The sequence below is a fragment of the Podarcis cretensis genome (assembly GCF_951804945.1).
Source record: "Podarcis cretensis genome assembly, chromosome: 7".
Lineage (NCBI taxonomy): Eukaryota > Metazoa > Chordata > Lepidosauria > Squamata > Lacertidae > Podarcis > Podarcis cretensis.
This window is the reverse complement of record NC_137176.1, coordinates 94408688-94431635: the sequence shown is the minus strand read 5'-3', so window position 1 is coordinate 94431635 and position 22948 is coordinate 94408688. Positions and strand designations below refer to the sequence as shown.

Below are 22948 nucleotides of genomic sequence, written 5' to 3'. Positions count from 1 at the left end.
AGAGAGTCTGGCTGACTGACAGGCAGGATAGGCCGAGGAAAGCCCCCCCCCCCAACACACACCGCAGCCCCCTCCACCCCCACTGCAGCACCCCTTACCTGCTGGCTGCCAGGAGAGTAGGGAGAGTCTCGCCAGGTGGCTCCCAGTTCCCCTTCCCCCGAGAGGGCCTGAAAGGGAGAGGAAGGACAGCTGGTGAGCGGGGGGGGGGGGCAGTGGTGTTGAGGGACCCCAGGGGTGCCCAGAGAGACCAGCCCCTCCCAACCCCCAGGCAGAAGCCCCTTCCCTATGGGATCTGCCCCTCAAAAGGGGCTCTGGCTGAATCTGCCTGATCTCCCCAGTTGGAGCCACAAACCTGCCAACACTCTTCCTCCACTTGAGCCAACTGCCACTCAGAGCAGCGCCAGCTCCTCTGCCCCCCCCCCCGCCATGCTCAGGACACCCCTTCCTCTAGTTTTGCTCACACTAAGAAGCCCACCCCCTGCTGTGACCTGCTGAAAGAGCATCTCTTCATTGGCTGAGCAATGCTGGAACTCTGCCAAAAGGCAGGGAAGGAACAGCACCCTCCGTTCCCAATGCAGCGCATGTCTTCCTCTACACAAGCTCCTAGTCCCCATGGATGCACATTATAGGATCCGAACACCTGAACCCGCTTCCGTGCCAACTCCCAAGTGGCTGGATCAGTCAAGATGGAACTGTGCACAGTGCAAAATCCCACCCTCTTTGGACATTTAGAATTATTCCTTTTCTCCTGTTTTGCTGCCCACAGACACACAAAGAGGCTGACAAAACTGGCACAACAAACCATGAGTACAAACTGTCAAAGAGGCGTCTGCATGTTAGTGGCCCCTCCAAGAGGGGCTCAGGGGCTTTTCTCACGGGGGCAGCCAACAAACGCTGCCCAAATGAGCCAGGCCCAAAGCAGGTTAGTAGCCAAGCAGAACAGAAGAGCAGCCAAACGGAGGAGCAGCCCAAAGACTTTGCAGGGAGCCAAGGGAGGAAGGGGCCAGCGGGGGCCAGCAGGGGCCCTCCTCTCCAAGCCCACTGCCGCGTCCTCCTGCCCTGCAAAGGCACGTCCCCACGGCAGAAGCTTGGGCTCGCCTGCCTCGTCCCCTGCTCAATTCCACTCCACACACACACACTTCCTGCATGCAGTGCAGAGCAGCTGAGCCCCCCTCAGGCAAGAGATGGGGGGCGGAGAGGGTCCCGGCCCAAACGTGAGCCTTGGCTGCCTTCTCCCCCGCTGCCCCGGCATGCAGCAGAGGCACAGCACACAGCAGGCCAGGCCACAAGGCCGCTTGCCTTGGTGCAGAGGCTGGTCTTCAGCACTCCCCCCTTGCCATAGCCAAGGGGAGGTCCCCCCAGGCACGCCTTGCCCTGCCGGTTGGCCAGCACAAAGGGATTGGCGCTGAAGGGGATGGGCTGCGAGTCCACCAAGCTCTCTTCCTCCTCCACCTCCGCAGTCGGCAGTGAGAGGGCAGCCCCGCAGGGGGGGGCCATGGCAAGGCTTGCCTGGTCCAGGTCCAAGGGAGGGGGAGCCGGCAGGGGAGGCGCCCGTGGGTCCCTTTCCATGGCACCAGGAGGGGCAAGCTGAGGAAGAGACACAAGAACTGCGTTTTCAGGGGCCATGGCTGGTGGGGCAGCTCTGTGGCTCACGGGAGCAGCTCCCTGCTGTGTGGCCGGGGGGGCGGACCCTAGATGCCTGCAGGGCCCACAGGGAGGGGGAGACAGAGACCTGCCCAGGGGTGCAGGAGGGTGTGGAGATGCCTCCCTGCAATGCACAGGCATGGCAGGCCACATGCTGGACTGCCACGCCCAGTGCCGCCACCACCACCAACAGCAGCCTCTGTGGTAACTGGCCTTGCTGCCTGGGGGGAGGGGGGGGAGGCCTCCCCACAAACCCCATCTTCCCTCTGGGCACAAGCCAGAACCCCAAGACGCAGCCATGGAACAGCCGGGCTCTGCTGCAAACCATCCGGGACATGTTTATTTTTTAACACTGAAAGGCAGAAGGAAACTTCAGAGAAACAGAGAGGCCTCCAGCTACAGCAGAAGGGGCTGGGAGTGCCCCCCCCCCGCAATACCCCCCTCCCCATTTGATCCCAGCAGTGGTGGAGTCTCAGGATGGGACCAGAAGGAGAGGAGGGGGCTGGGAGGCCCCATGCCTCTGCCCAGGAAGCCCCCGTGGATGCAGGGAGGGTGGCAATAAGCCCCTCTGTGTTGGCCGGGGGGAGGCAGCCAAGGGGGCGGAGGGCCAAGAAAGACCTCCATGGGGGAGACAGGGTCACCTGCTCTGCTCGGCAGGACAGAAGGGCCTCTCCCTGCCACCCTCCTTCCGAAAAAACCAAAGGTCTCCGCACAGGGACCCCTGTCTGGGACGCCCATCCCCTCGTCCCCCGCCATCCCTGGCACACCCAGCCGAGGGAGGGAGCTCCTGCCCTTTGGCACCAGGAGTAACATGGCAGGCTGAGCCACATCCAGAGGGGCACAGCTTGCCTGCTCCCTGCCCCCCCCCATGAAGGCAGGCACAGTAGCAGAGCCCTGGCCCTGACCGAGCCTGAGGAAGCAGTTCTCCCACTTGCTGCTGCCCACCAGCTGCCCGCTCACTTGTGCCCAGAGGAAAAGCCCTGCAGGTGCCAGGAGAAAGAGAGAGACTCACCGCTCCTGCCAGCAGCCACAGACAAAGGAAGACCCCCCCCCCGCCCAGCCCCTTCCTCCAACGCCCACCAGGCAAGCCCAAAATAGCCCAGAGCTGGGCTGGCTCAGGAATCTCACTCAGGCAGATCAGATTTCCAGAGAAGCAAAAATGGCCCCCAAGCAGCCCACCTGCTCCCTCCTCACCCAGCCAGGCCAACTGGGTCTCGGGCAAGTGGGGGGGCGCGCAAACACCCCACTGCTCTTCATTGCTGCTGAGGGCAACCTCCAGCCCCGTCCCCCCAGAAGCAGAGTCCCCCCCCTCGGTCTGCTGCCTGCCTCCAGGGTCACCTGGTGTTCCCATCTCCCTTCCAAACTCTGGGTGCTTCTCTCCTCAGCTTCTCTGCGCTCCCCCCCCCCCCCCGAGAGCCAGCCCTGAAGCCAGCAGCTGCTTCCAGGGCACAGGACCCCCCCTCCAAGTGACAAGGTCTCCAAAGCAGCTGGGGAGACTCGCCAGGGACCCCAATCCACAAGAGCCATCGCTTGGGTTGGCTGAAGGCAGAGGGAGCAGCCGAGGCTGGCTGGGATCCAGCCCGCCCTTCGCCACAGCCAGTGGATCCCCATCACTTACGCCACGGGTGGCTTTTTGGAGGCCGCTGTTGGGCAGCGCTGCCAAGGTGCGGTAGTCCAGCTGCAGGGGCTCAGCGCCAAGGTCCTGTGGGGAGGGGGAAGAGGGTCAGGGGGGTCTCAGGAGCGTAACCACCCAGCCCAGCCCCCTTCCTCAGGCCCTCAGCCCAGCCGCCCCCTCTCACCTCGGCCTCCTCCTCCTCCTCCTCCTCTGCCAGGAGCTGCGTGGCCGTCTCTCGCTCCCGGCGCTTCCGCTCCTTCGCAGAGGCAGCAGGCGGGCGGCACAAGCAAAGAGAGAGCAAGAGGGGTCAGCAGCAGAACCCGCAGGGCAGCATCAGGCCCAGGGACCCACAGAGCGGCAGGCAGAGTCCCAAGGAGAACCCACAACTTCACAGCCAGAAGCAGGGCCCAGGGGGTCCCAGAGGGTGCTTGGCCTCTCAGCGGGGTCTGCAGCAAAGCAGGCAGCCAGGGCCAGACAGAGGGGCCCTTCCCTTCCCAGGCTCTGCCCTGGGGGTGGGGGGCTGGGGTCTTCCCTCTAGCCCCCCTCCTGCTTCTGTGACAAGAGCATCAGAAGAGCTCAGCCCCAGGGCGCCCATCTAGCCAGCCTCCTCCCCCAGGGCAGAGGCAGCCGCATCTGCCGGGAATTTGCTCAATCCTCTTCTGAAGCCATCCCTGCCTCCTGCAGCCAGCAGTTCCCCACTTCAACTCCTGACTCTTCCAACATTCAGCTTCACGGGTGTCCACAAGTTTGATCGTCATGAGAGAGGGAGGAAAACTTTCCTCCCTCCACTTTCTCCAGGTCAGGCATCATGTTATAAACTTTTTTCAGGTCGCCTATGACCAGCTTTTTCTATAATCCAAAAAGTCCCTGATGCTGCAACTTTTACTTCATAGTAGTGGCACCCACACCGTGGAACAATCTCCCATCAGATGTCAAGGAAATAAACAACTACCTGACTTTTAGAAGACATCTGAAGGCAGCCCCGTTTAGGGAAGTTTTTAATGTCTGATGTTTTATTGTATTTTTAATGTTTTTGGGGAAACTGTCCAGAGTGGCTGGGGAATTATTATTATTATTATTATTATTATTATTATTATTATTACCATCCCTCCCTCGATCATGTTCATTGTCCTTTTCTGAATCTTTTCTAACTCTACAATTTTTAAGGTGAGGTGACCCCACCTGTGCAGCGGACTCTGAATGCAGTTGCATCACAGATTTGTATTATATTAATCGCAGTTTTATTTTCAATTCCTTTCCTAATGAAGCAGGGAAGAGAGAACTTTAACTAGGATGATGAACACCACTGAAAGCCGGGGGAAATAACCCTTTTTTCCTGCCCCCCTAAAAACTGTCCTTTTCAAAGAAAGCAAACTACAGACCCCCACAGCCAGAGGCAGGTGCCGTGGAAAGGCCCTGGCCTTGGGCAAAGCTCTTGCGGGAAGGCAGGCAAGCAGGCAGGCAGGCAGGAGGGCGGCTGCTCCAGAGTCATTTCCTAGTTTCCAAAATCTGGCCCCCTCCCTGCGGGACCCCAGCTGGAGTCACTCCCACCGGAGGCTCTTTGCTGCTCCTTCCCCTTTGCCCCCCACCCACTTCTCTCTCTCTCTCTCTCTCTTTTCCTCCTGTGCTGGTGAATGGTTGCCTTTTCCCCCAGGCATGAAGGAGAGTGTCCCCCCTGCCTCTCACGTATGCAGCAGCCAAGGAAGGAGGCCACAGCCAGAGGCTTGGCCCCCTGGGGAAGGAAAAGGCACCCGGCTCCTTGGACCTCGGCTTCGCTCTGACCTGAGGACTAGCTCAGGAGTTTCCTCACAGGAACTGGCTAAGATGAAGCCTGGAGGGAATTTTGCACATCTCCATTTGGAAGCCGCCCCAAAGCACAACCAGTTGCAGCGGCTGAGGAGCTGGACTGAGGGGCTGGGGCCTTCTGCTTTCTGCTGGACGTCCGGGCTCCAGGTGGCACAAGGCACTCCCCAAACCCTCCGCCGGATCCCCCTGGAGGACCCAGCCTGGCCCTGAGCACCAAGATACAAGCAGCCAAAGCCCAGAGCCCAGCTGCCTCCTCCAGCCTCACATAAAGGGAGGAATGAGTGTTTGCCCTCCTGGCCAAACCAGGCCTCGTCTCTTGGGCCATTCCACGCCCACATTCCTTCCCAGAGCAATCCAGACTCCCGAGATCTCACAGAAGGAGGTTGGCGCAAGGATTCTTCCTCAGAAGGGAATATCTGAACTCAACAGGTACGGAAGAAGCCATATGCTTGGCCGGGACCCGTCTGCCTCTGCCTCGCACAGACCCACAGAGAGGGGCTTCCCTCCCTCCCTGAGTGGCCGGCACTGTGCCCACGGGGAGCCAGAGTGTGGCCACCTCACCCACCGTGGGTCCCCCTAGGAAGACCTACGGGGGCCTCCTTGTGGTGAAGAAGCTGTCTGGCGGATCCTGGTCAAAGAGAAAAAGGCTCCCAGCCCCTGTCGCTGCTCCCAGAAGGAGAACGCCCCCAGCCCTGAATCATGGCCAGACAATGACAGACTCCCCCTGGTTTCCACTAGACAAAAAGGGCCCATTGCTCAGAGATGGAGCAGCGCAAGCCCTGAGACCGAATTCCAGAACCTCTTGGCAAAGGGCTGAGGAAGACTTGTGGCCCTGCTGGGGGGCCAGGCACACAAAAGGGGACGACAACACTCTGCTGAGCACAGTATCTCAGCAACAGATGCATCTCCCCCCCACGGAGCCAAGGAAGGTGGCACAGGCGTTCTGGGAGGCCCAAGTCACCTGGCACTGCAGGCAGAGGGCATGGGCTGGGCTAGAACCAGCAGCCTCCTACGGGCAAAGGCAGGCGGGAAGCTGCCCAGGCCGGGCAGATGCACTCGCAAGGGGGGAGACAAGAGCAGGATGAGCAGGAAGCAGAGGGAAGGTTGCCGGGACAAATGGCCACTCCCTGCCGGACCTCTCCCCTCACTCCCGGCCCAAAGCAAAGCGCAGCTTCCAGGGGCAGAGGAGGCCTCAGCGGAGTCAGCGGTTGGGGGGAAGAGCCCAGGCCCCAAAGCAGCCCCAGCAGGAGCAGGCGGGGGGGAGGGAAGGGGGCTGCCAGGGGGACTGGAGGCCCCGATCCAGGCAGCCCCCTTCCCTCACCCTGGAAGGGTAGAGCAGGGCCATCATGTCTCACCACTTTCTCCGTCTCTTCCCTCTCCCACTGGGTTGTCTCCCTCACCATCTCCAACTCCTGGGGACACAAAGGAGGCGGTCAGAGCTGAGGGCACACGCCAGCCAGACTCCTCAAGGGCTTTTCTCCAGATCTGGGGGGCGGGGCGGGGATTGGCAGCCTTGCCAGAGAGAAGGGGCACCTAAGCCTGCCCTCCCCTGGGAACCACAGGCCTCACCTTCTGAAGGACGTCCAGCTCCTCCGGACTGAGGTCCCGGTCAATGGAGGAAATGCTCTCCAGGCTGTTCTTGCGCCCGATGCCGGCCGCAAAGGGGTTGGCAATGATCCCTGGAGATATCTGGGTGGCAGACGAGAGAGGTGAGGGGGGGCTCTGGTCCCTGCCCAGCACAGAGGCAGGCAGAGGGGGTGTCTGGGGGGACACACCAGACCCATGGTGCACCTCCTCTTTAAGAAGCTGCCCTCGCCACAGGGCTTCAGCAGGAAAAGGCACTGAAGGCCCCCCCCCAGCACCCACCTCAATGGCCGCCACAGCCTTGGGGTCAAACCCGTCGCAGACCAGCACCAGAAGGGTGTCTCCCACAGCGCGCAGGATCTGGACCGCTTCCGTGTGCGTCATGCCCAGCAGGCTCTGGTGGTTCACCTCCAGGATGCGCATGCCCACCCTCAGCCGCCCGTCACGGGCTGCAGCCCCTGTGGAGCTGACCTGCACAAAGCAGAAGAGGGTGAGGAAGGAGCTGGGGGGGGGAGGGAGAGAGGCAACCCCCACCCTCAAGGCCCTGGGAGCAGCCAGAGCTGGAGGGGCCCTGGAGGCAGAAAGGGCCTCATGGTTTGGGGAGGGGGCAGGCAGGGGGTCCAGCACCTTCTGCTCAAGGCTCCAGAACTCTGCTTTCCACAGCCCCCCCCCCAACCAAAGTCCTCAGAGCAACCCTGGGTGGGAGGGACGTGGTGTGGAGACACGGCTGTGGGCCCTTCCCAACACAGCTGGGACCTCCCTCCCCCACTTGGCACCAGTCAAGCACAGCAAACTTCAGCAAGGGTGGGGGGGGGAGTGCCACCCCGTACCTTAGAGATGAAGATGCCCTCGTCCGTGGGGTCAAAGGGATTCCCCGCGTGGCCTTTGGCACCTCCTCGGATGCTGATGCCCAGTTTCTCCCCTGGCCTCTTTTCAATGCAGATCTCCTGACAGAGTGAGCAAGAGCAAGTTGGAAGGGGGGCTGGGCAGCTGGGCAGCAGCCCCCCTAACCCCCCCTCCAGGACAGAGGGGCCTCCTCCTTCCCAGTCCTGGCTGCCTCTACCTCAGCTCCAGCAGACGGGCACTGACTGGGGAAGGCTCTTTGGGAAAGCAGGGGGTGGGCAGCGGAGGCCTTCAGGGAGGGGGCAGGAGACCCCATCCTGGGGAAGCCACGGAGGCTGCAGGCCAGAGGGGAGGGAGCTGTGGTGGGTCAGCCCAGCCACATCCCAGCGGGGCTGAAGATGCCCAGTGGTGGAGGCGCCTCTCCAGGGGCACAACAGCAGAGCTGCGCCCCCTACCTGCATGCCCGGGGGCGGAGGGTCTCTCCGGACGACCATCCTCAGCTCCTGCGTGTTGGAGAGCAGCGCAGTAACGGCCTCCTGGTGCGTGGCGTGTCGGAGGCCAATGCCGTTCACCTCCAGGATCCGGTCTCCCACCCGCAGCCCATTGCGAGAGGCCAGGCCACGAGGAATCACCTGCCAAGGCAGCGCAGAAGAGGTGGGAAAGAACCCTGCCTGTGGCCTGGGGGGGGGGGGGCAAGCTGGCAGTGTCCCTAGCACCTGCAGCCAGACGGGCACTTGGCCTGGCCAAGAGGCTGAAGATGGGCCCCTCCCCGCCCCCCAGAGGCACTTCTGTCTGCTGATACACATATATCTCTCTTCCTTTTGGTCTGACGTGGCTGCTGTCCCTATCCACTTTTCACAGGCAAAATCCTCAATGGTTGCAGAGGTCCGTGTACTTTTAAATCACATTCCTGTTATGGGGATTAATGGAAGGCCAACAAACGTGGACTTTGCAAGCTCTTCTGGTGCTAACAGCCTGCCCAGCCCCAGAAAAACTATTATACAACAGTCTGAGGGCCTGGCTGCCTCTTGGCCACTTCTGAATGCATTCCCTATCAACGCCCATCTCAGGGGAGGCTCTCTCTGCGCCCCTGGGGGGCCTGCAATCCACTTTTGTGTTTCATCTGAGATGGCTGCACTGAGGGGTGTTGGAACCCCTAATGGGCGGGCTGGTTCTTTCCCTGTTCTTCCTTGTTAAAATTTGCTACTAAAAATAATTTAATGAAAACAGGGGGCTCTGAGAAGAGAAAGTGGAGAATTGGGGGGGGGGCTTCCTTGCTCTTTGGGCCTCCAAGGGGGGCTCTGGAGCACATGGAATGGCAAGATTCGCAGAGTCAACTGGTTGTGCAGTAACTCCTAGGCTTCCCAGCCACAGTGTTCTCAGGGGAGGGCTCCACACACAGCCCTGCAAGCCTCTACCTTGGAAATGAAGACCCCCGGCTCATGGATCCCAAAGGGGTGGCTGGAGTGGTCACTGCCGCCCACAATGCTGAGCCCCAGCGGCCCCCCCGCTTTGACCAGGATCACCTCCTGCGGGCAGAAAGCAAGAAAGCCAAGCCAGGGTCAAGAGAGGGCCTCATGGAGGAGCAGATGCCGGGACCCGACTCCAGGCCAGGGGGGGAAAGAGGCTGGAGGGACCCACATCCAAAGGGGAGGTGGGAAAAACCAGGGTGACCAGGGCACTTCCCAGGGTGGGCGGGGGCCAAACAGGAGGGGCTCCCCATGCCAGCAGCTTCCCACGGGGACAGACAGACAGTGCCCCCCATGCCCTTCACCTACCTCCGTGGGGTACTGGCTCTCCAGGCTCTGGGCGGGGTGGCTCCTGTGGGGCAGGGGCGTCTCCTCAGGTGGGCTCTCCCCGCGGGTGGGGGTCGGTGGTGGCGGAGAGTGTGCCCGCTGTGCCCGCTGCCCCAAGGGCAGGTCTTCCTCGCTGGGCTGGGTGGCGGCGGTGGGGGCAGCGAGCACAGCCTCTCTCTCCACCAGCAGCGCAATGGTGGGGGAGGCGGCGGTAAGCAGCGCTACGGCCTGATCATGCCTGGCTTCCGTCATGTCTACCCCATTGATCTAGAACGGCCCCAAACCAGCGTCAAAGGGGGAGGCAGGGAGGGCATGCACACAGGGCCCCCAATCCCAGGCCTGGGACCAGAGGCAAGGGACCCCAGCCTCGGCAGGCGGAAGGGGGCTGGGAGGGCAAGGCGTGTTCTCCCCCCCCCCCAGATCAAGGCAAACAGCAGCTCAGGACAGGGGGCCAAGGAGCGCAAGCTCTTTTCCTGCCCTCGTCCCCAAAGAAAGGGGGGGGGAGAAGAGGTGTGGGGCAAAGTGTACATCACCCAGCAGAGGGCAGAGGAGAGAGAGGGAGGCAGACAGACAGGCAGACGGAAGCCAGCACTGACGAGGCCGTCTCGGGGCTTACCCCCCCATCCTCTCTCATCATGGCTGCTGAGCAGAGATCGGCTGCGCCTCGGGAGGGGGCAGAGAAACAGGCCACAAGGAGGAAGAGGAAGAGGAGCAGCAGGAGAGGGAGGGGAGGGAGGGAAAGAGCTTCAGAACAAAACGGCTGGCCCCCCCACCTGCCGTGCCCACCCACCCAGAAAGGTGACTCCAACATCACCCCCTCCAAAACACAGCCCACTTCCCCCCTGGCTAGACGGGCAAGCAGGGGGCAGGGGGGACCCCAGAGCCCCCTGGAGGAACCTTGCCTGGTCCTCAGGAAGCCCCCCCCAAGAGAGTCCACTCACCAAGATGACCCTGTCGCCCACACAGAGGGTCCCGTCCCGATGGGCTGCGCCCCCCTCTGCAATCCGTGAGATGAAGATCCCCTGGGGGGAAAGGAAAGTCAGGGCCCCTCCCTGCAGAGTCCCCTGCTCCTCTGTCACCAGGCAAGGCAAGGGCCCCTCTGTCCCTCCGTCCCGGGAGCATGAAGTGCCCCCGTCAGCGAGGAGCCAGGAATAAGCGCAGAGGCCGGGATCGGGTGTCGCCGAAGCCCCTGCCAGGCGGCTGCCAGCCAGAGAGAGGCGGTCCCCCTCCCTCCCTCCCTCCCTCCCTCCCCTCCTCACCGTGTCCCCCGGCCGGTAGGGTGTGGAGCCCTTGCCGCCAGCGATGCTGAAGCCCAGTCCCCGCTCATTGCGCATGAGGCAGGTGGAGAGGCGCTCCGTCAGGGGGGCTCCCTCAGGCCTCTCTGGGAAGCGCAGGCCCACCCCCCGCCGCTCCCGGGGGCTGTAGTCGTCCTCCGGTCGCAGGGGGGTCACCGTGACGGCGTTTTCCGGCTCCACCATCCTCTCCCGCAGAACCGTCATGGAGACTGTGGTGCCCGAGCCACGCAGAGCCTCCACCGCCACATGGTGCTCCGCGCACTGCAGAGGCACCCCATTCACCTGCCGGGGGCGCAAAAGAGGGGGCTGGCTCAGGCAAGCGCCCGGCCAGAGACCGGCTGCAGAGGGCCCCCCGGCCCCCTCCAGAGAGCCCCAAGGGGAGCCTGGCACTGCTTTGGCAGGCAGGCAGGCAGCCCCCTCCCATGGCAGTCTGGTAAGGGCCATCTTCCCCTCCCCCTCTGCAGGGCAACGCAGAAGCAAATGCCCACCTAGAGCTGCGAGGGAGCCTGGGCTGCTGCTGGCAATTCCAGCATGTACTTATTCTGACTGGTGACTCAGGCCCCAGGCAGGCAGGCAGAGACCAGCCACGGGCAGGAGGCCAAGGGAGACGCCATGGGACCTGGGGGGCAGCTTGGCCTGGAAGGGGCTGAGCAAGGCCTTCTATGCCCAGGACAGGGCCTGCCAAAAAGGGGATGGCAGGAGGGAGCAGCTGGCCCTGGGTTTATGCAGATGTCTCCTCCCCAATCCACCTAAGGGGGCTCAACGACTCACCTCCAGGAGCTTGTCCCCCACCCGCACCCCTGCCTGGGCAGCCGGACCCTCCTCAGAGACGCGGGAGATGAAGATGCCCTGCAAAGAGAGTGGAGCTGTCAGGGGGGGGGGGGCTTCCTGGGCAGTGGCAGCTCAGCAGCCTGACTCGGCTCCCCAAGTCAGCCACTCCAGCCAAAACGGCCACTCCTTTCCCTGCCCCACAGCTGCCCCAGGTCAAGGGGACGCCCCAACCCCACGTGGAAAGCCTCCCTGTTGCAGCTGCCCGTACCTCATCGTCTCCCTTGTAGGGGGTGGAGCCTTTGCCCCCCGCAATGCTGATGCCCAGCCCCCCCGTCTGCCGCACAATGCTCAGGGTCAGCTGGAAGCAAAAGGGGGCAATGTTAGGGGAGACACAGCAGCAAAGACATACGGAACGAGGGGGGGCACCATGGACCAGGGTCTGAGCCCATAATGAGGGATGAGGAAGCAGCCCCCCAAGCATCTCCTTTGGGTGCCCACAAGACCTGCAATCCACCCCTGGACCAAGCGGCCAATTCACCACCAGGGCCACCTATGTGGAAGGGGGCTCCCATATGTCTCGCCAGATCCCAGGTCCCCTGAAATAGCTCCCACTGCCAGCCACTCACCCCCAACCCCCCCTTGCCTGAAGAGATCTGTGTCTGTCTTGCAGCGCAAGGCCAACGGAGACCCTCAGGGGGCCCATCACCCAGGACAGGCCTGAGACGCTCTTGCTTTTCTCCACCCCACCAGCTCTGCTACCGGGGGGGGGCGGGCGGGCGGGCGGGCTGGGCTTCCTTTTGCCAAGGAAAGGCCACAGAGCAAGTGCTCAGGCCCCAGGAGAGCCAGGGGGTAATGCCAAAGCCCTCCGGCTGGCGTGGCAAAGCCTTGTGCAAAGAGGGTTGGGGGAAGCCTCCGGCCACATTCTGGGCAAGCAAGGTGAGCTCCCCCCCCCCTTGGTACAAACCAGGCAGCCCTTGAACACTTTCCACCCACCCCTCGGACTCCCCACCCCAGCAGGCAAGAGGCGTGAGCAGAGGTCCAGCAGGCCAAGAGCTCACGGAGGGAGCCAAGCAGGGTATGTGCATGTGCCCCTATGGCAGGGGGTGCCCAGGGAAGAAAAAGGCCCTGGAGGCGTCTGAGGGCCCCCCCCCACTCAAGCAGAGGGGCATGGGGGCCGAGAGGCGGCCTCAGGGGACAGAGCAGCAGCAGCCAGGCATTTGCCAAACCTGCCAGAGCCAAGCTGGGCTGAGCCCAGTGGCAGCTCTGCCTCCTCTAGCGGGGACCCTGAAGACCCCCTGGAGAGGGAGGCCCTGGTGCAAGGCATCTCCCCACCCCCAGCCCCCTCCTCTCTGGGGAGATCAGGGGCCCTGGCTGCGCTGAGGCTGCTCTGCTGAGGAGAAGCAGCTGTGGAGTCTCTTTCTGGACTTGCCAAAGGCCTCTGGCAGGGACACCTCTATCCAGGACGGAGTGTGCCAGACACCAGCACTTTCAAGGAAAGCACCCCCCCCCCCCGGCAGCACTTGGGCTGGCTCAGGGGGCTGAGAGGGCTGCCCCAGACTCCTGCTGGGGAGAAGAGAGCTCGTCTCAGGCCAAAGCCCCAGTCTGCAGCCAAGATAGCCCTCAGTTGCTCCAGGTGCCAGGCTCCACAGACAGCTGCCTCCTCTCCTCACCTTTCTCCCTCATAGGCATGGACTAAAGCCCCGCATCACCCCCCCCCCCAGTTCAGGTGTGGGAAGACAAGAGGGGAGGAGAGAAGCTGCCACCACAGTGCAGAGAGGGGCAGCCCCTGCAAGCCCCAGGGAAAGGGGGTGGGGGGGAGAGACGTGTGTGTGGGGGGAGGCAGTACAGACCTCTTCCTCCTCAATGCGAGCAGGCTCAATCAGCAGATTATTGGCTTGGTCAAACGACACCCCCTGTTAGGACAGGAACCAGCAGAGAGGCATGCGGATTAGTGGGGGGGAGGGCCGGGTGGACCGCCACCGGGGTGGGGTGGGGGGGTGGGACACAGACAGAGGGAGGGAGAGGCAGAGGGGCAGGCCCCACCCGAGCATCCAGGAGCCCCAGCACCAGAGAGAGAGAGAGAGAGAGAGAGAGAGAGAGAGAGAGAGAGAGAGCATGCTGCCCCCAGCTGCCCCCCCAGGTCCCTACCTTGACGGAGGAGGGTGGGGCAGGTGCAGCCACATCCTGGGCTTGGTCTCCATCCCACCTGGCCTCCTCCTCCTCCTCCTCCTCCTCCTCCTCCTCCACGGGGGCGGCCTCCTTCTCCTGGGGCCCCCCCTCAGCACTCAGCCCCTGCAAAAGGGCCACCACTGCCTCTGGCCGGGGCAGCTGGGCGATCCTGAAGTGCTTCTTGTAGTGGGGGGTGTCTTTGCGGATGAGCCGCTGCTTCCCTGCTGGGAACGGGTGCTCTTCCTCCTCCGCCTCCTCTTCCTCCTCGCTGCGCACCAGTGTGTCTTCTGCAAAGTGCACCGTGGGCTGCAGGGAAAACACCCCCATGGGGGGGGGGGCTCTCAATACAAGCAGGTCAGGCAGCCTCTTCTGCAGGGACCTATTTCCCTCCCCTCCGTAAGAAAAGACTACTGGATTGGCCCACAAGGGACCCCCAACCAGGTGCCTCTTGGGGACAGCTGCAAGCTGGACCTGAGCGCCACAGCCCCTCTGCCCCCTCCAGCCCCTGGTCTTCAGCAGCAGGGCTGCCTCCGGCGGGGGGGACTGAGCAGAGACATCCTGGCTGGCAGCTCCCAGAGCCTCCTCCGGCCGGAGCCTCTTTTAAAGCCCTCTAGGCTGGTGCTTTCCCTGGCTCCTGGGGGAGAGAGTTCCATAGTTGAACGATGTGCTTCGTGAAGAAGTTCTTCCTTTTATCTGTCCTGAACCTTCCAACTCTGGCTTCACTGTATGTCCCCCAGTTCCAGTGTAGTGAGAGGGAGGAAAACTGCCCTCCCTCTCTCCATTTCTCCATTCCAGACCTGTTTTCATAAACGTCTACCATGGCACCTCTGATTCGCCTTTTCATAGGAGAATTGCTTCACCCCCCTGATCCTTGGGGTGCCCCTTTTGGACCTTTGCCATCTCTACAATATCCCTTTTGAGGTGAGCTGACCAGAGCTGTGTCCGCCTGGGTGTGTTGGGGCGGCTGGCAGCCCTCTTGCTCTCTGGGGCGAAGGCTGGCAGGGCTTCTCACGTGGCTGCCAGCTCTCTCTTATTGCAAGGCCTGCCATCTTTGCTGGGCTCTTCTGCACACAAATTTGGGGGTCTGCCAAACAGGCAAGCCTCTCCCTTCTGAAGAGAGCAGGGGAGCCCAAGGAGCCCTCATTAAGCCGCCCTGCCCCTTGCAGGGCTGAGGTGCAGATTTAAAAACAGCACACAGCCCATTTCTACTGAGCTCAGCCTGCTCTGAGTGCCCTGGGGGAGCCACAGCGGGAAGGCCCCTGGGGGAGAGGGAGGCCCCCACTTCTGCCATTAAACAAACCCGAGGAACAGAGAGAGCCTTAATCTCAAATCCCAGAGATTAGTTTCCTACCATGGGTCAGGCCAAAGGGCCCCCCTCTAGTCCAGCCAGCCAGGTGCCCCCTACGCAGGCCGCCCCCCAGTACCAGCATTCAGAATGAGACAGCCCCAACGGTGGAGGCAGAACAAAGCGGCTGCTGAGCCAATTCACGGAGAAGAGGGTTCTCAATGTCTCCTGGCCAGGATGGCTTGCTCTGCCTCCATGGGCAGAGGCAGCAATGGGCCTGAATGCCTCTGGCTGGGAACCACAGGAGGAGAGAACTGCTCTTGCGCTCGACTCTGGTTCACTGGCTTCCCATAATGGGCAGCTGGTTGGCCACTGTGAGAGCAGGACGAGATGGGCCCCTGGCCTGGTCCAGCAGGTTCTTATTACGGTCTTACTAGCACGACCCTCCTGCAATGACAAGCTCCATTCTTCAGCTGTGCACCCTGCGCAGCCTCCCAGTGACACAAGACCCTGCTGCTGCAGGACACAGGACGCAGATCCCACAGGGGCCACATGGAACCTCCACATCCTGAAGAAGCCTGTCCTGGATTCAAGGAGTGTCTGGGGGAAGCCACTGGGCAGGTGAAGCTCTGTCCTTTGAGGAGGGTCTTCAGCCTGGCCCAGTGGGGCTCTCCTTTCACTTTCCCAACCTGCTTTCTGGTGCTGACCAGCCCCTGCACAACCTCTCTGGGGGTCTCCTCATCAGCACCACCGGGTGTACTCCATCACCTGCTCTGCCCTGTGCCAACAGATTTTCCTCAGTTAAGTTTCTTTTGAAACTGCAGGTGCAACACCCTTAAATGAAGCCCCCAAGCACCCCCCCCCGATCCTCTTGGGATCCTCTGCTCCAAGGCAGCGCTCAAAGCCCCCTCCCAGGGAGCTGGCCTGGGCTGCGGCCAAGCCTGTTTCAAGCAGCCCAGGGCTAACAGCAGGTGGGGCATCTCCAGGGGGACCTGGCCCCAAGCCCCAAGCCCCAGGCAGCAAGGGGTGCCCTCTGGTCTTACTCCACCACATCCAATGCATCTGGCTTGGATTATTATTTTTTATGTCTTAAATATGTTTTTATTGCCTAATCACTTGTTTGCCACTGTGGGTCTTTGAGAGGAATGGGGTGCCCTACATTAAAACTGGTTTAAATTAAACTGAGGAGTTTTTATTGCACATAAGTTGTCAGGGAAGAGTTAGAAGTTTCCAGTTTCTCATAGGGAGAAAGCATTCCCCAAGGACGGGAGGGGAGCAGTGAATCTAATAGAAGAGAACAGGAGGAACAACAGGGAGGGACCGGCTGTTCCCAGGAAAGGCAAGGGTTCAGTTCTAGCTCAGATTCGGAGGAGGGGAGATACAGGCCAGCTCTAGCCAGGAGGTTAGAAAAAAGAGCGGGGAAACAAAGGGAAGGGCGCATTCGTCATTTTGAGAGTGGCTGGTCACGGAGAAGCAGAGCTCAGAAGGGATCTGAAAGAAGTGACTCTGAGGAATAATAGTTAAGAACTGTTTATAAGATTATTTTGTTAATACACAATAAAAAGTTATAAAAGAACCAGAAGCATTTGTGTGGTGATCTGAAGAGGACAACGACCAGGCCTGACATAAGTATTCACAAAGGCAGCAAGACACTCCTCCGCGGCCCCTGGGCCAACATGTGAAATACATCCAGAGTGCAAGGCTTTCCGTGGCTCCTTTGACCCCCCCCCCTCCGCCTCTTTGCTCTGGCTATTTGGACATGGCAAAACAGGGTTCATAGAACTGAAGGGCTGGAAGGAACCCCAAAGCTCATCCAATCCAGCCCCTTGCAGTGCAAAACACTCATAAGCAAGAAAAATGCCCTGCCACTGACTTCACACAGCAAAAACATTTAATGAGGGTCCTCCATACACAACCAAGTGAAAGAAAAATTCCTCAACGAGTGATGATGCCACCCTGCCATCTTCTGTGTAGAACAGAACCCCATCCATTGACCTGGCCTCCCCAGCCCCTAAGAAGCTGAGTCCCTTCATGGTGCCAACAGCCTTCCAGTTCCCCAGGAGGGGTCCTGGATGTGCCCTTCACCAGGCAAGAGGCGGGCAGATCTCCCTCCCCCAGCCCCTTGGCCAAAGGCTGCCCTGTGGGACAAATGGGGCTGCAGGGGCCTAGGGAACACCCCTGCCCCCACTGCCTAACATGGCCACCAACACCATGACATCCTTGGGCAGCCCACCCCCCATCCTCTCACAGCCCAGCAGGGTCTCTCTTCTTCCCTCCCTCAGCCGGGCTCAGCTCCCCCCTCCCTGCTGCTGCTGCTTCCCAGAACAAGGCAGGGTCCGACTTTGGCCCAAGATGTTGCCACAGAAGAAGCTCCCAGAGGCTCACTGTACCTCATTGTACTCCAGCTCCTCCTCCTCCTCCTCAGGGCCAGCTGGGGCTTCCTCCACAGCCACCCCGGCCTCCTGCTGTTGCCGCCGCCGCCACCGCCAGCCTTCCTGCTCCTGCTCCTCCTCCTCCTGCCCCTCAGGGGTCCTCACGGCCTCTTCTGGCCTTGAGGTCTCCCGCAGGCGCTTCGCTGCTGCTGCTGCCACCGCCGCCTCCTGGCAGCTGGCAGAGATGGTGCTGCTGGAGACCCGTGAGTCTTCACTGCGGTTGGAGGTGGCACTCAGCCTCTTCTCCTGAGGGGCAGGATGCGGAACGAGTCAGCGAGGGCACAAGACAGCTGCACTGCCTGGCACCCAGCGCCTGAGCCCCTGTGCAGGATGGGCCTGCCACCCCAAAGGCCACAGCTGGGCCAGGTCAGGCCACCCCCCTTGCCCCCTTCAGAGCCCTCTAGCCCTAGATGGGCCTGCAGCAAGTCTGCAGAAAGGGCTCATGTCACCAGCTCCACCACTGCAAACCAGAGCCTGGTCTTGGCTGGGGAGGGCGGGGTATAAATAAAAAATTATTATTATTATTATTATTATTATTATTATTATTATTATTATTATTATGCCTCCCTCCAAGGAAGCCTTGTCGAGGCCCACTGCCCGGTCCCGCTCTGTGCCTCCCTCTCCCCCTCCTTCAACATTTTATATGATGGACACTGCCCAGAGCACACCCCATGCCCCCTCACCTCTGAACTGGAAGAATCCCGCTGGGTGTCCAGTTTGGCAGCAGATGCCTCGCTGCGGCGCCCTTCCATCACCTTCTTCATGGACTTCAGCTCACTTGGGTGGGGAGTTGCCCTTCGCTGCAGGCCCTGTGAGCAGGAGCGGGGTTAGAGGTGGGGCAAAACTTCCCCACCACCTACAGGCCCCCAAGCAACTGCAGAGGCCAGGCTCAGCCGCAGCAGCAGCAGCAGCGACAGAGAGGTGTCAGCGCTCACTTGCCCTCCTCCCCCATTTCCCAGCTCTGCTCCCAGGAGGACCCACACAAGGCAGGAGCACAAGCCCAGCCAGCCTGACAGGCCCAGAGCACTCTGGGCAGGCGATGGGCACCCCCAGCTCCCAACCCCACAGCCACACCTGACAGCCCAATCCAGGCTTGGGGAGGACAGTCCTTCAGCAGGGAAACGGCCCCCATCTCCGCCCACTTACCCTCCTCTCGGCCCCCGGCTCCTCATCCTCATCCAACTTGGGCTCATCCACAAACTGGATCACGCTGACGCGGTTGAGGTTGGTGTCCATCCAGCTGTCGTCCAGGCTGCTCTGCAGGTTCTCTGCGGGAGGAAAGCAGAGTCAGGGATCGGCCCCAGCCAGGAGGGTCTTCGCCCAGCCCAGGCAAGCAGCCCCCCACTAGAGCAAGCCTGGCCGGGGGGGGGGGGGCAGGGAGCAGCATTTACCCAGGCTGGGCGACGGCTGCTGCGGGAGGAGGTAGCAGGTGAGCACTTTCTCCCCGGTCTTCTCGTCATCCTCCGCCTGGAACTTGAGCATCGGCTGCGACTGGTTCTCTGCCAGCCAGAGCGCCTTCAGGTTGAGATTGGTCAGGGCAAAGGGCAGGTGCTGCAGCCTGAGCCAGAAGGAGGAAGGGAAGAAGGATGAGGTCCCCTACCCAGAAGGCCCAGGCCCAGCCCTCCAGAGTCTGGCTCACGGGAACCTGGCCCAGCCTGCTCTCTCCCTCTGCGCCTGCTTCCTTCCAAGGGACCCTGCACTGAGCCCACCGTGCAGATCCAGAGAAGAGTCTGCAAAAGGGAGAGGACCACAAGAGGAGCCATCTCTCGCAAGCTTTTCTAAGCCACCTTTCAAGACAACAGGTTTCCAGAAACATGCAATTTCATTTCGCCTGGCACCTTCATTCTACACCTTTAGGCGCCAGGCCTTTGGTTGATTTGACTGACATCCTATGCCCTTTTAAAATGTGAGGGTTTTGTGATGGACTTCATGGAACTGGTGGAAATGACTGGCAGAATCCGAGACCAGGGAGAAGAGTCGGTGGAAGAAGACTGGAAGAAATTTAAAGTTTATTTACAGAAACATTGTAAAATTAAGGAATGTTAGAAGGAGGCTGGAATGAAGTTATGTGGCTTTAGCGGAAATATTATAAAGGATTAAGTAAAAATAGATTGTTAATGGATGAAAGGAGCAAAGGTAAAGTTACATTATATTAAGATAAATTATAGGATAAAAATTGGGAAAGGTGGAAAGGATTTGCTGAAATAATATAATAATAACAACAACAACAACAACAACAACAACAACAATAATAATAATAATAATAATAATAATAATAATTTATTATTTATACCCCGCCCATCTGGCTGAGTTTCCCAAGCCACTCTGGGCGGCTCCCAATCAGTGTTAAAAACAGTACAGCATTACATATTAAAAACTTCCCTGAAATAGCTAACCGAACTAGAATACAAAAAAAGGGAGGTGCGAGGAGGTCAAGGAAACAAGTAAATGAAAGATAAGTTATGGGAAGGTTCGTTGTGTTTTTAAATTGTTTCTATTTTTCTGTTTTTTATTAAAAAAAAAATTCTATTCTCTTCTTTCTTTATTGTGATGTGTTGTTAAGTTTTTGTTTAACTTGGAATTATCTCTTTCTCTTTTTGTAACATTTAAAACTTTAATAAATATTATTTAATAAAATAAAATAAAATGTGAGGGTTTTGCGGGGGGTATTGGTTTGTTGTTGTTGCTTTGATTATGTATTTTGTGGTTTTATACTGTGATTTTATTCTGTGAACAGCTCTGAGACCTTTGGTTTTAGGGCGGTATATAAATTCAATAAATGAGTAAAATAAAATAAAATTCTAACTAATGCTACCACCACAAATAGAACAACCGCTTTAAAGTAAAGCAGCCACAGTAAAATACGATTCAAGACACAAGGCTAGACTGTTGACCATCCATGCGTTTCTTGAGACTCTCAAGGGAGGTTAGTGAAAGGAGACTTAACTTTACAGAAAGAAGCCTTCCTGACTCTGCTTCCAGAAGAACTGATTTTCTATACATTGAAGGATTATATCCAGTACATTTCCACCAGTATTCCTGGCAGATATGTTAGGCTAACCAAACTGTAATACCCCAGAGCCCCTCTTTTTTCCTTAACCCCCCCCCCCCCAAAGAGGTGTTGCTACACCGGCTACTTTCCAGCCCTCATGTGTGGAGGCTGATCTGAGGGCCAAGTTCCTTTTTACCATTAGCAAACCAGCAATTTCACATTTGAGCTCTTAAGCAATGGCACAGTGAATTGAAAAGGTCTGGCTGGTGAGTTCTTGAAAGGCAAAATGGGACTTCTGGGAGACTGCTCAGTACTTGCCAAGACCAGCAAAAGCAGAATCAGGACAAGAGAAAAACAGCCCTCCGCTACACACACACACACACACACACACACACACACACACAGGAGAGGAAGAGAGGATCTTCTGCATGGCCATTGACTCTGCTCACACCTCCTCCTTTGCAACTGCAGAGTCCAGCTAGCATCTGGCCAAGGAGCCCACAGGTGAAGCAAACCCCAGAGCAGAGGCCCAAAAGAGACACCTGTCTGCACACCTTCAGGGCCCCCCCCCCCGCCAAGAGGGGAGGAGGGACTCTGAGGCTGTGGGACCCGACTTGTGCAGCTGTTTTGCCAGTGAGGCATGCCTGCTTATCGCCTTTCTGCCACCTGGCAAAGTTTTCCATTTGCCCTGGCCTTTGAGTTCTGATAATACTTTATGACCGATCTTTGTATTGTAGGTGAGAGATGGGGTGGAAATTGTGGGTGGAATTCAGTGGGGCTCTGGGACCAGCATTTGTGCAGCACAAGCGCTGCTGCCCCTCTTGCCCCAGCCCCCTGAGCCCACTGGTAGGTGGGACAGAGGGAGAGGAGGGGGCATGCAAGGTTATTCACAAGGGAACAGGCTGAAGGAATAGAAGTTCTGGACTCTTAAAATCTCTTCCCCCCCTATAGCAGGAGTAGGGAACATTCCGGGGGGTGAGGGGAGGCCCCAGACGCTGTGAGTCTCCTGCCCCCAGCACGGCCCGTCAGGCATGATGCTGAGGGTGATGGTGATGCAGCCGAGGCCTCATGGGCCTGCTCCCCACCCCCAGGCCTGGCCACAGAGCTGCAGAGCTTCCTCTCTGTCCCAGCCCAAGGCACCGATGCGCAGCTGAGAGCCCAGAGGCCCAGCACACCCAGCGCACTCGCTCACCTGTTGCCAGCCACGTCCAGCACGTGCAGCTCCACGGTGCCGGCCAGCTCAGGAGGCAGGAACTCCAGGCAGTTGTCCCGCAGGGAGAGCACGTTGAGGCTGCTGCAGCCCCCAATCTCGGGGGGAAGCGCCATCAGCCGGTTCCGGTCCACATTCAGGTTGGTCAGCTTGGTGAGCTTCCCCAGCGCCTTGGGCAACATCTGAGAAAAAGCCTCCAGAGTCAGAAAGGGGAATCCCAAGGAACACCAGCTGCCCCTGGGCCACCCCCGGCCAAGACCCCAGGGAGAAAAGCCAGCTGACCAGGTGAGGGCCGAGCACACTCACCGTCAGCATGTTCTCTGTCAGGATGAGCTCTGACAGGTTTTCACAGTCCCCAATGGCCTCCGTCACCTCCCCCAGCCGGTTCTGGTCCACTTTCAGGATGGAGAGCTGCTTCAGCTGGCCTGGGCAAAGGGCAAGAGCGCCATGGGCCACACTGCACCGGGGGGGGGGGCTACACACCCACCCACCCACACCCCAGACAAGGAGCAAGGGGAGGTCCAGGCACAGATCCAAATCCACTTCCCACTGGCACATCCCAAACAATTCTGCATACCAACTGGTTATTCTAACATTTGCCAACAGCTAATCACTTCTAACAGCTTTAGCAAAAGTGACGTGGTGTGCCGCTTGCCAAAGAAGGACCTCAGCACCTTTTGCACGAGTTAGAAACCAGGCCCAGCAGAGCCTAGGAGGGCAGTGTCTCTTCTCCAGCAGATGAGGAGAAAAGGCCCCCCTGAGGAAGTCTCAGAGTACTGAAAGAGGACGCAGGATCACCCAGGCTGGTCTGCCAAAGGGGTCTCTCTGCTGACAGTGACTCTTCTGCAAGAGCAGCCCCCCCCCCCCCCCGTTTCTCTTTTAGTCTCCTCTGCACTGTCTCTCCCCACTCCCCAGTCATTCCATTGGTGGGAGCCAAATCATCAGCTGAGCAACATCACCGGGTGCAACGCAAAGGGAGAACGTTGGATGGTCTCAATACTGGATGGTGCCTCCTCCAGGCAGGGCCCAGCACAGTGGGCGGGGGGGCTTGCCAAACCCAGGTCCACAGGATCCACCCAATGGGCCTCAAAGACAGGTGCCGTATTTTTCTGTGTATAAGACGACCCCTATTTTTTTTTAACCCAAAATTAAGTTGCTTAACTTTTTTGGGGGGGTGGGGGAGGTCACTTCCACCAATCGCTCACCCGCCTGCCCACCACTGCCGATCACTTGCCACTGCCACTGCCAATCGCACACCTCACCGCAGCTGCCAATTGTCTGCCCGCTCGCCGCCATCAACAGCCCACCTGCCCACTTGCTGCAGCTGCCAATCACCTGCCCAACTGCCACTGCCAATCTCCTGCTTGCTGCTGCCATTAATTGCACATCCCCCCTCTGCATTCACTATCCATGTATAAGACAACACCCAATTTTTGCCCACATTTTTTTTAAGCAAAAAGCATCATCTTATACATGGGAAAATACGGTATGTTCCTCCTGCTACCT

General features: G+C 59.4%; 1 protein-coding gene across 18 annotated transcripts in view; it reads right to left on the bottom strand.

Annotated features, from left to right (window-relative positions):
• Nucleotides 1-22948, bottom strand: part of SCRIB (scribble planar cell polarity protein) — a 52637-nt gene that overhangs the window by 12357 nt on the left and 17332 nt on the right. For 7 of the 18 annotated variants that reach the window (XM_079984069.1, XM_079984070.1, XM_079984067.1 and 4 more), the window contains exons 9-31: nucleotides 21749-21867; nucleotides 21425-21624; nucleotides 18632-18798; nucleotides 18387-18508; nucleotides 17924-18049; nucleotides 17199-17486; nucleotides 13503-13829; nucleotides 13205-13267; nucleotides 11623-11712; nucleotides 11355-11432; nucleotides 10548-10865; nucleotides 10230-10310; nucleotides 9271-9555; nucleotides 8911-9021; nucleotides 7948-8124; nucleotides 7480-7596; nucleotides 6932-7120; nucleotides 6635-6754; nucleotides 6421-6477; nucleotides 3444-3515; nucleotides 3263-3346; nucleotides 1300-1587; nucleotides 99-167 (exon numbers count right to left, since the gene is read on the bottom strand). In XM_079984069.1, coding sequence (XP_079840195.1) covers nucleotides 99-167; nucleotides 1300-1587; nucleotides 3263-3346; nucleotides 3444-3515; nucleotides 6421-6477; nucleotides 6635-6754; nucleotides 6932-7120; nucleotides 7480-7596; nucleotides 7948-8124; nucleotides 8911-9021; nucleotides 9271-9555; nucleotides 10230-10310; nucleotides 10548-10865; nucleotides 11355-11432; nucleotides 11623-11712; nucleotides 13205-13267; nucleotides 13503-13829; nucleotides 17199-17486; nucleotides 17924-18049; nucleotides 18387-18508; nucleotides 18632-18798; nucleotides 21425-21624; nucleotides 21749-21867 — 3548 coding nt within the window. The remainder of the gene's footprint in view (nucleotides 1-98; nucleotides 168-1299; nucleotides 1588-3262; nucleotides 3347-3443; nucleotides 3516-6420; nucleotides 6478-6634; nucleotides 6755-6931; nucleotides 7121-7479; nucleotides 7597-7947; nucleotides 8125-8910; nucleotides 9022-9270; nucleotides 9556-10229; nucleotides 10311-10547; nucleotides 10866-11354; nucleotides 11433-11622; nucleotides 11713-13204; nucleotides 13268-13502; nucleotides 13830-17198; nucleotides 17487-17923; nucleotides 18050-18386; nucleotides 18509-18631; nucleotides 18799-21424; nucleotides 21625-21748; nucleotides 21868-22948) is intronic. The other 11 variants (XM_079984071.1, XM_079984072.1, XM_079984083.1 and 8 more) reach the window with 9 other exon arrangements.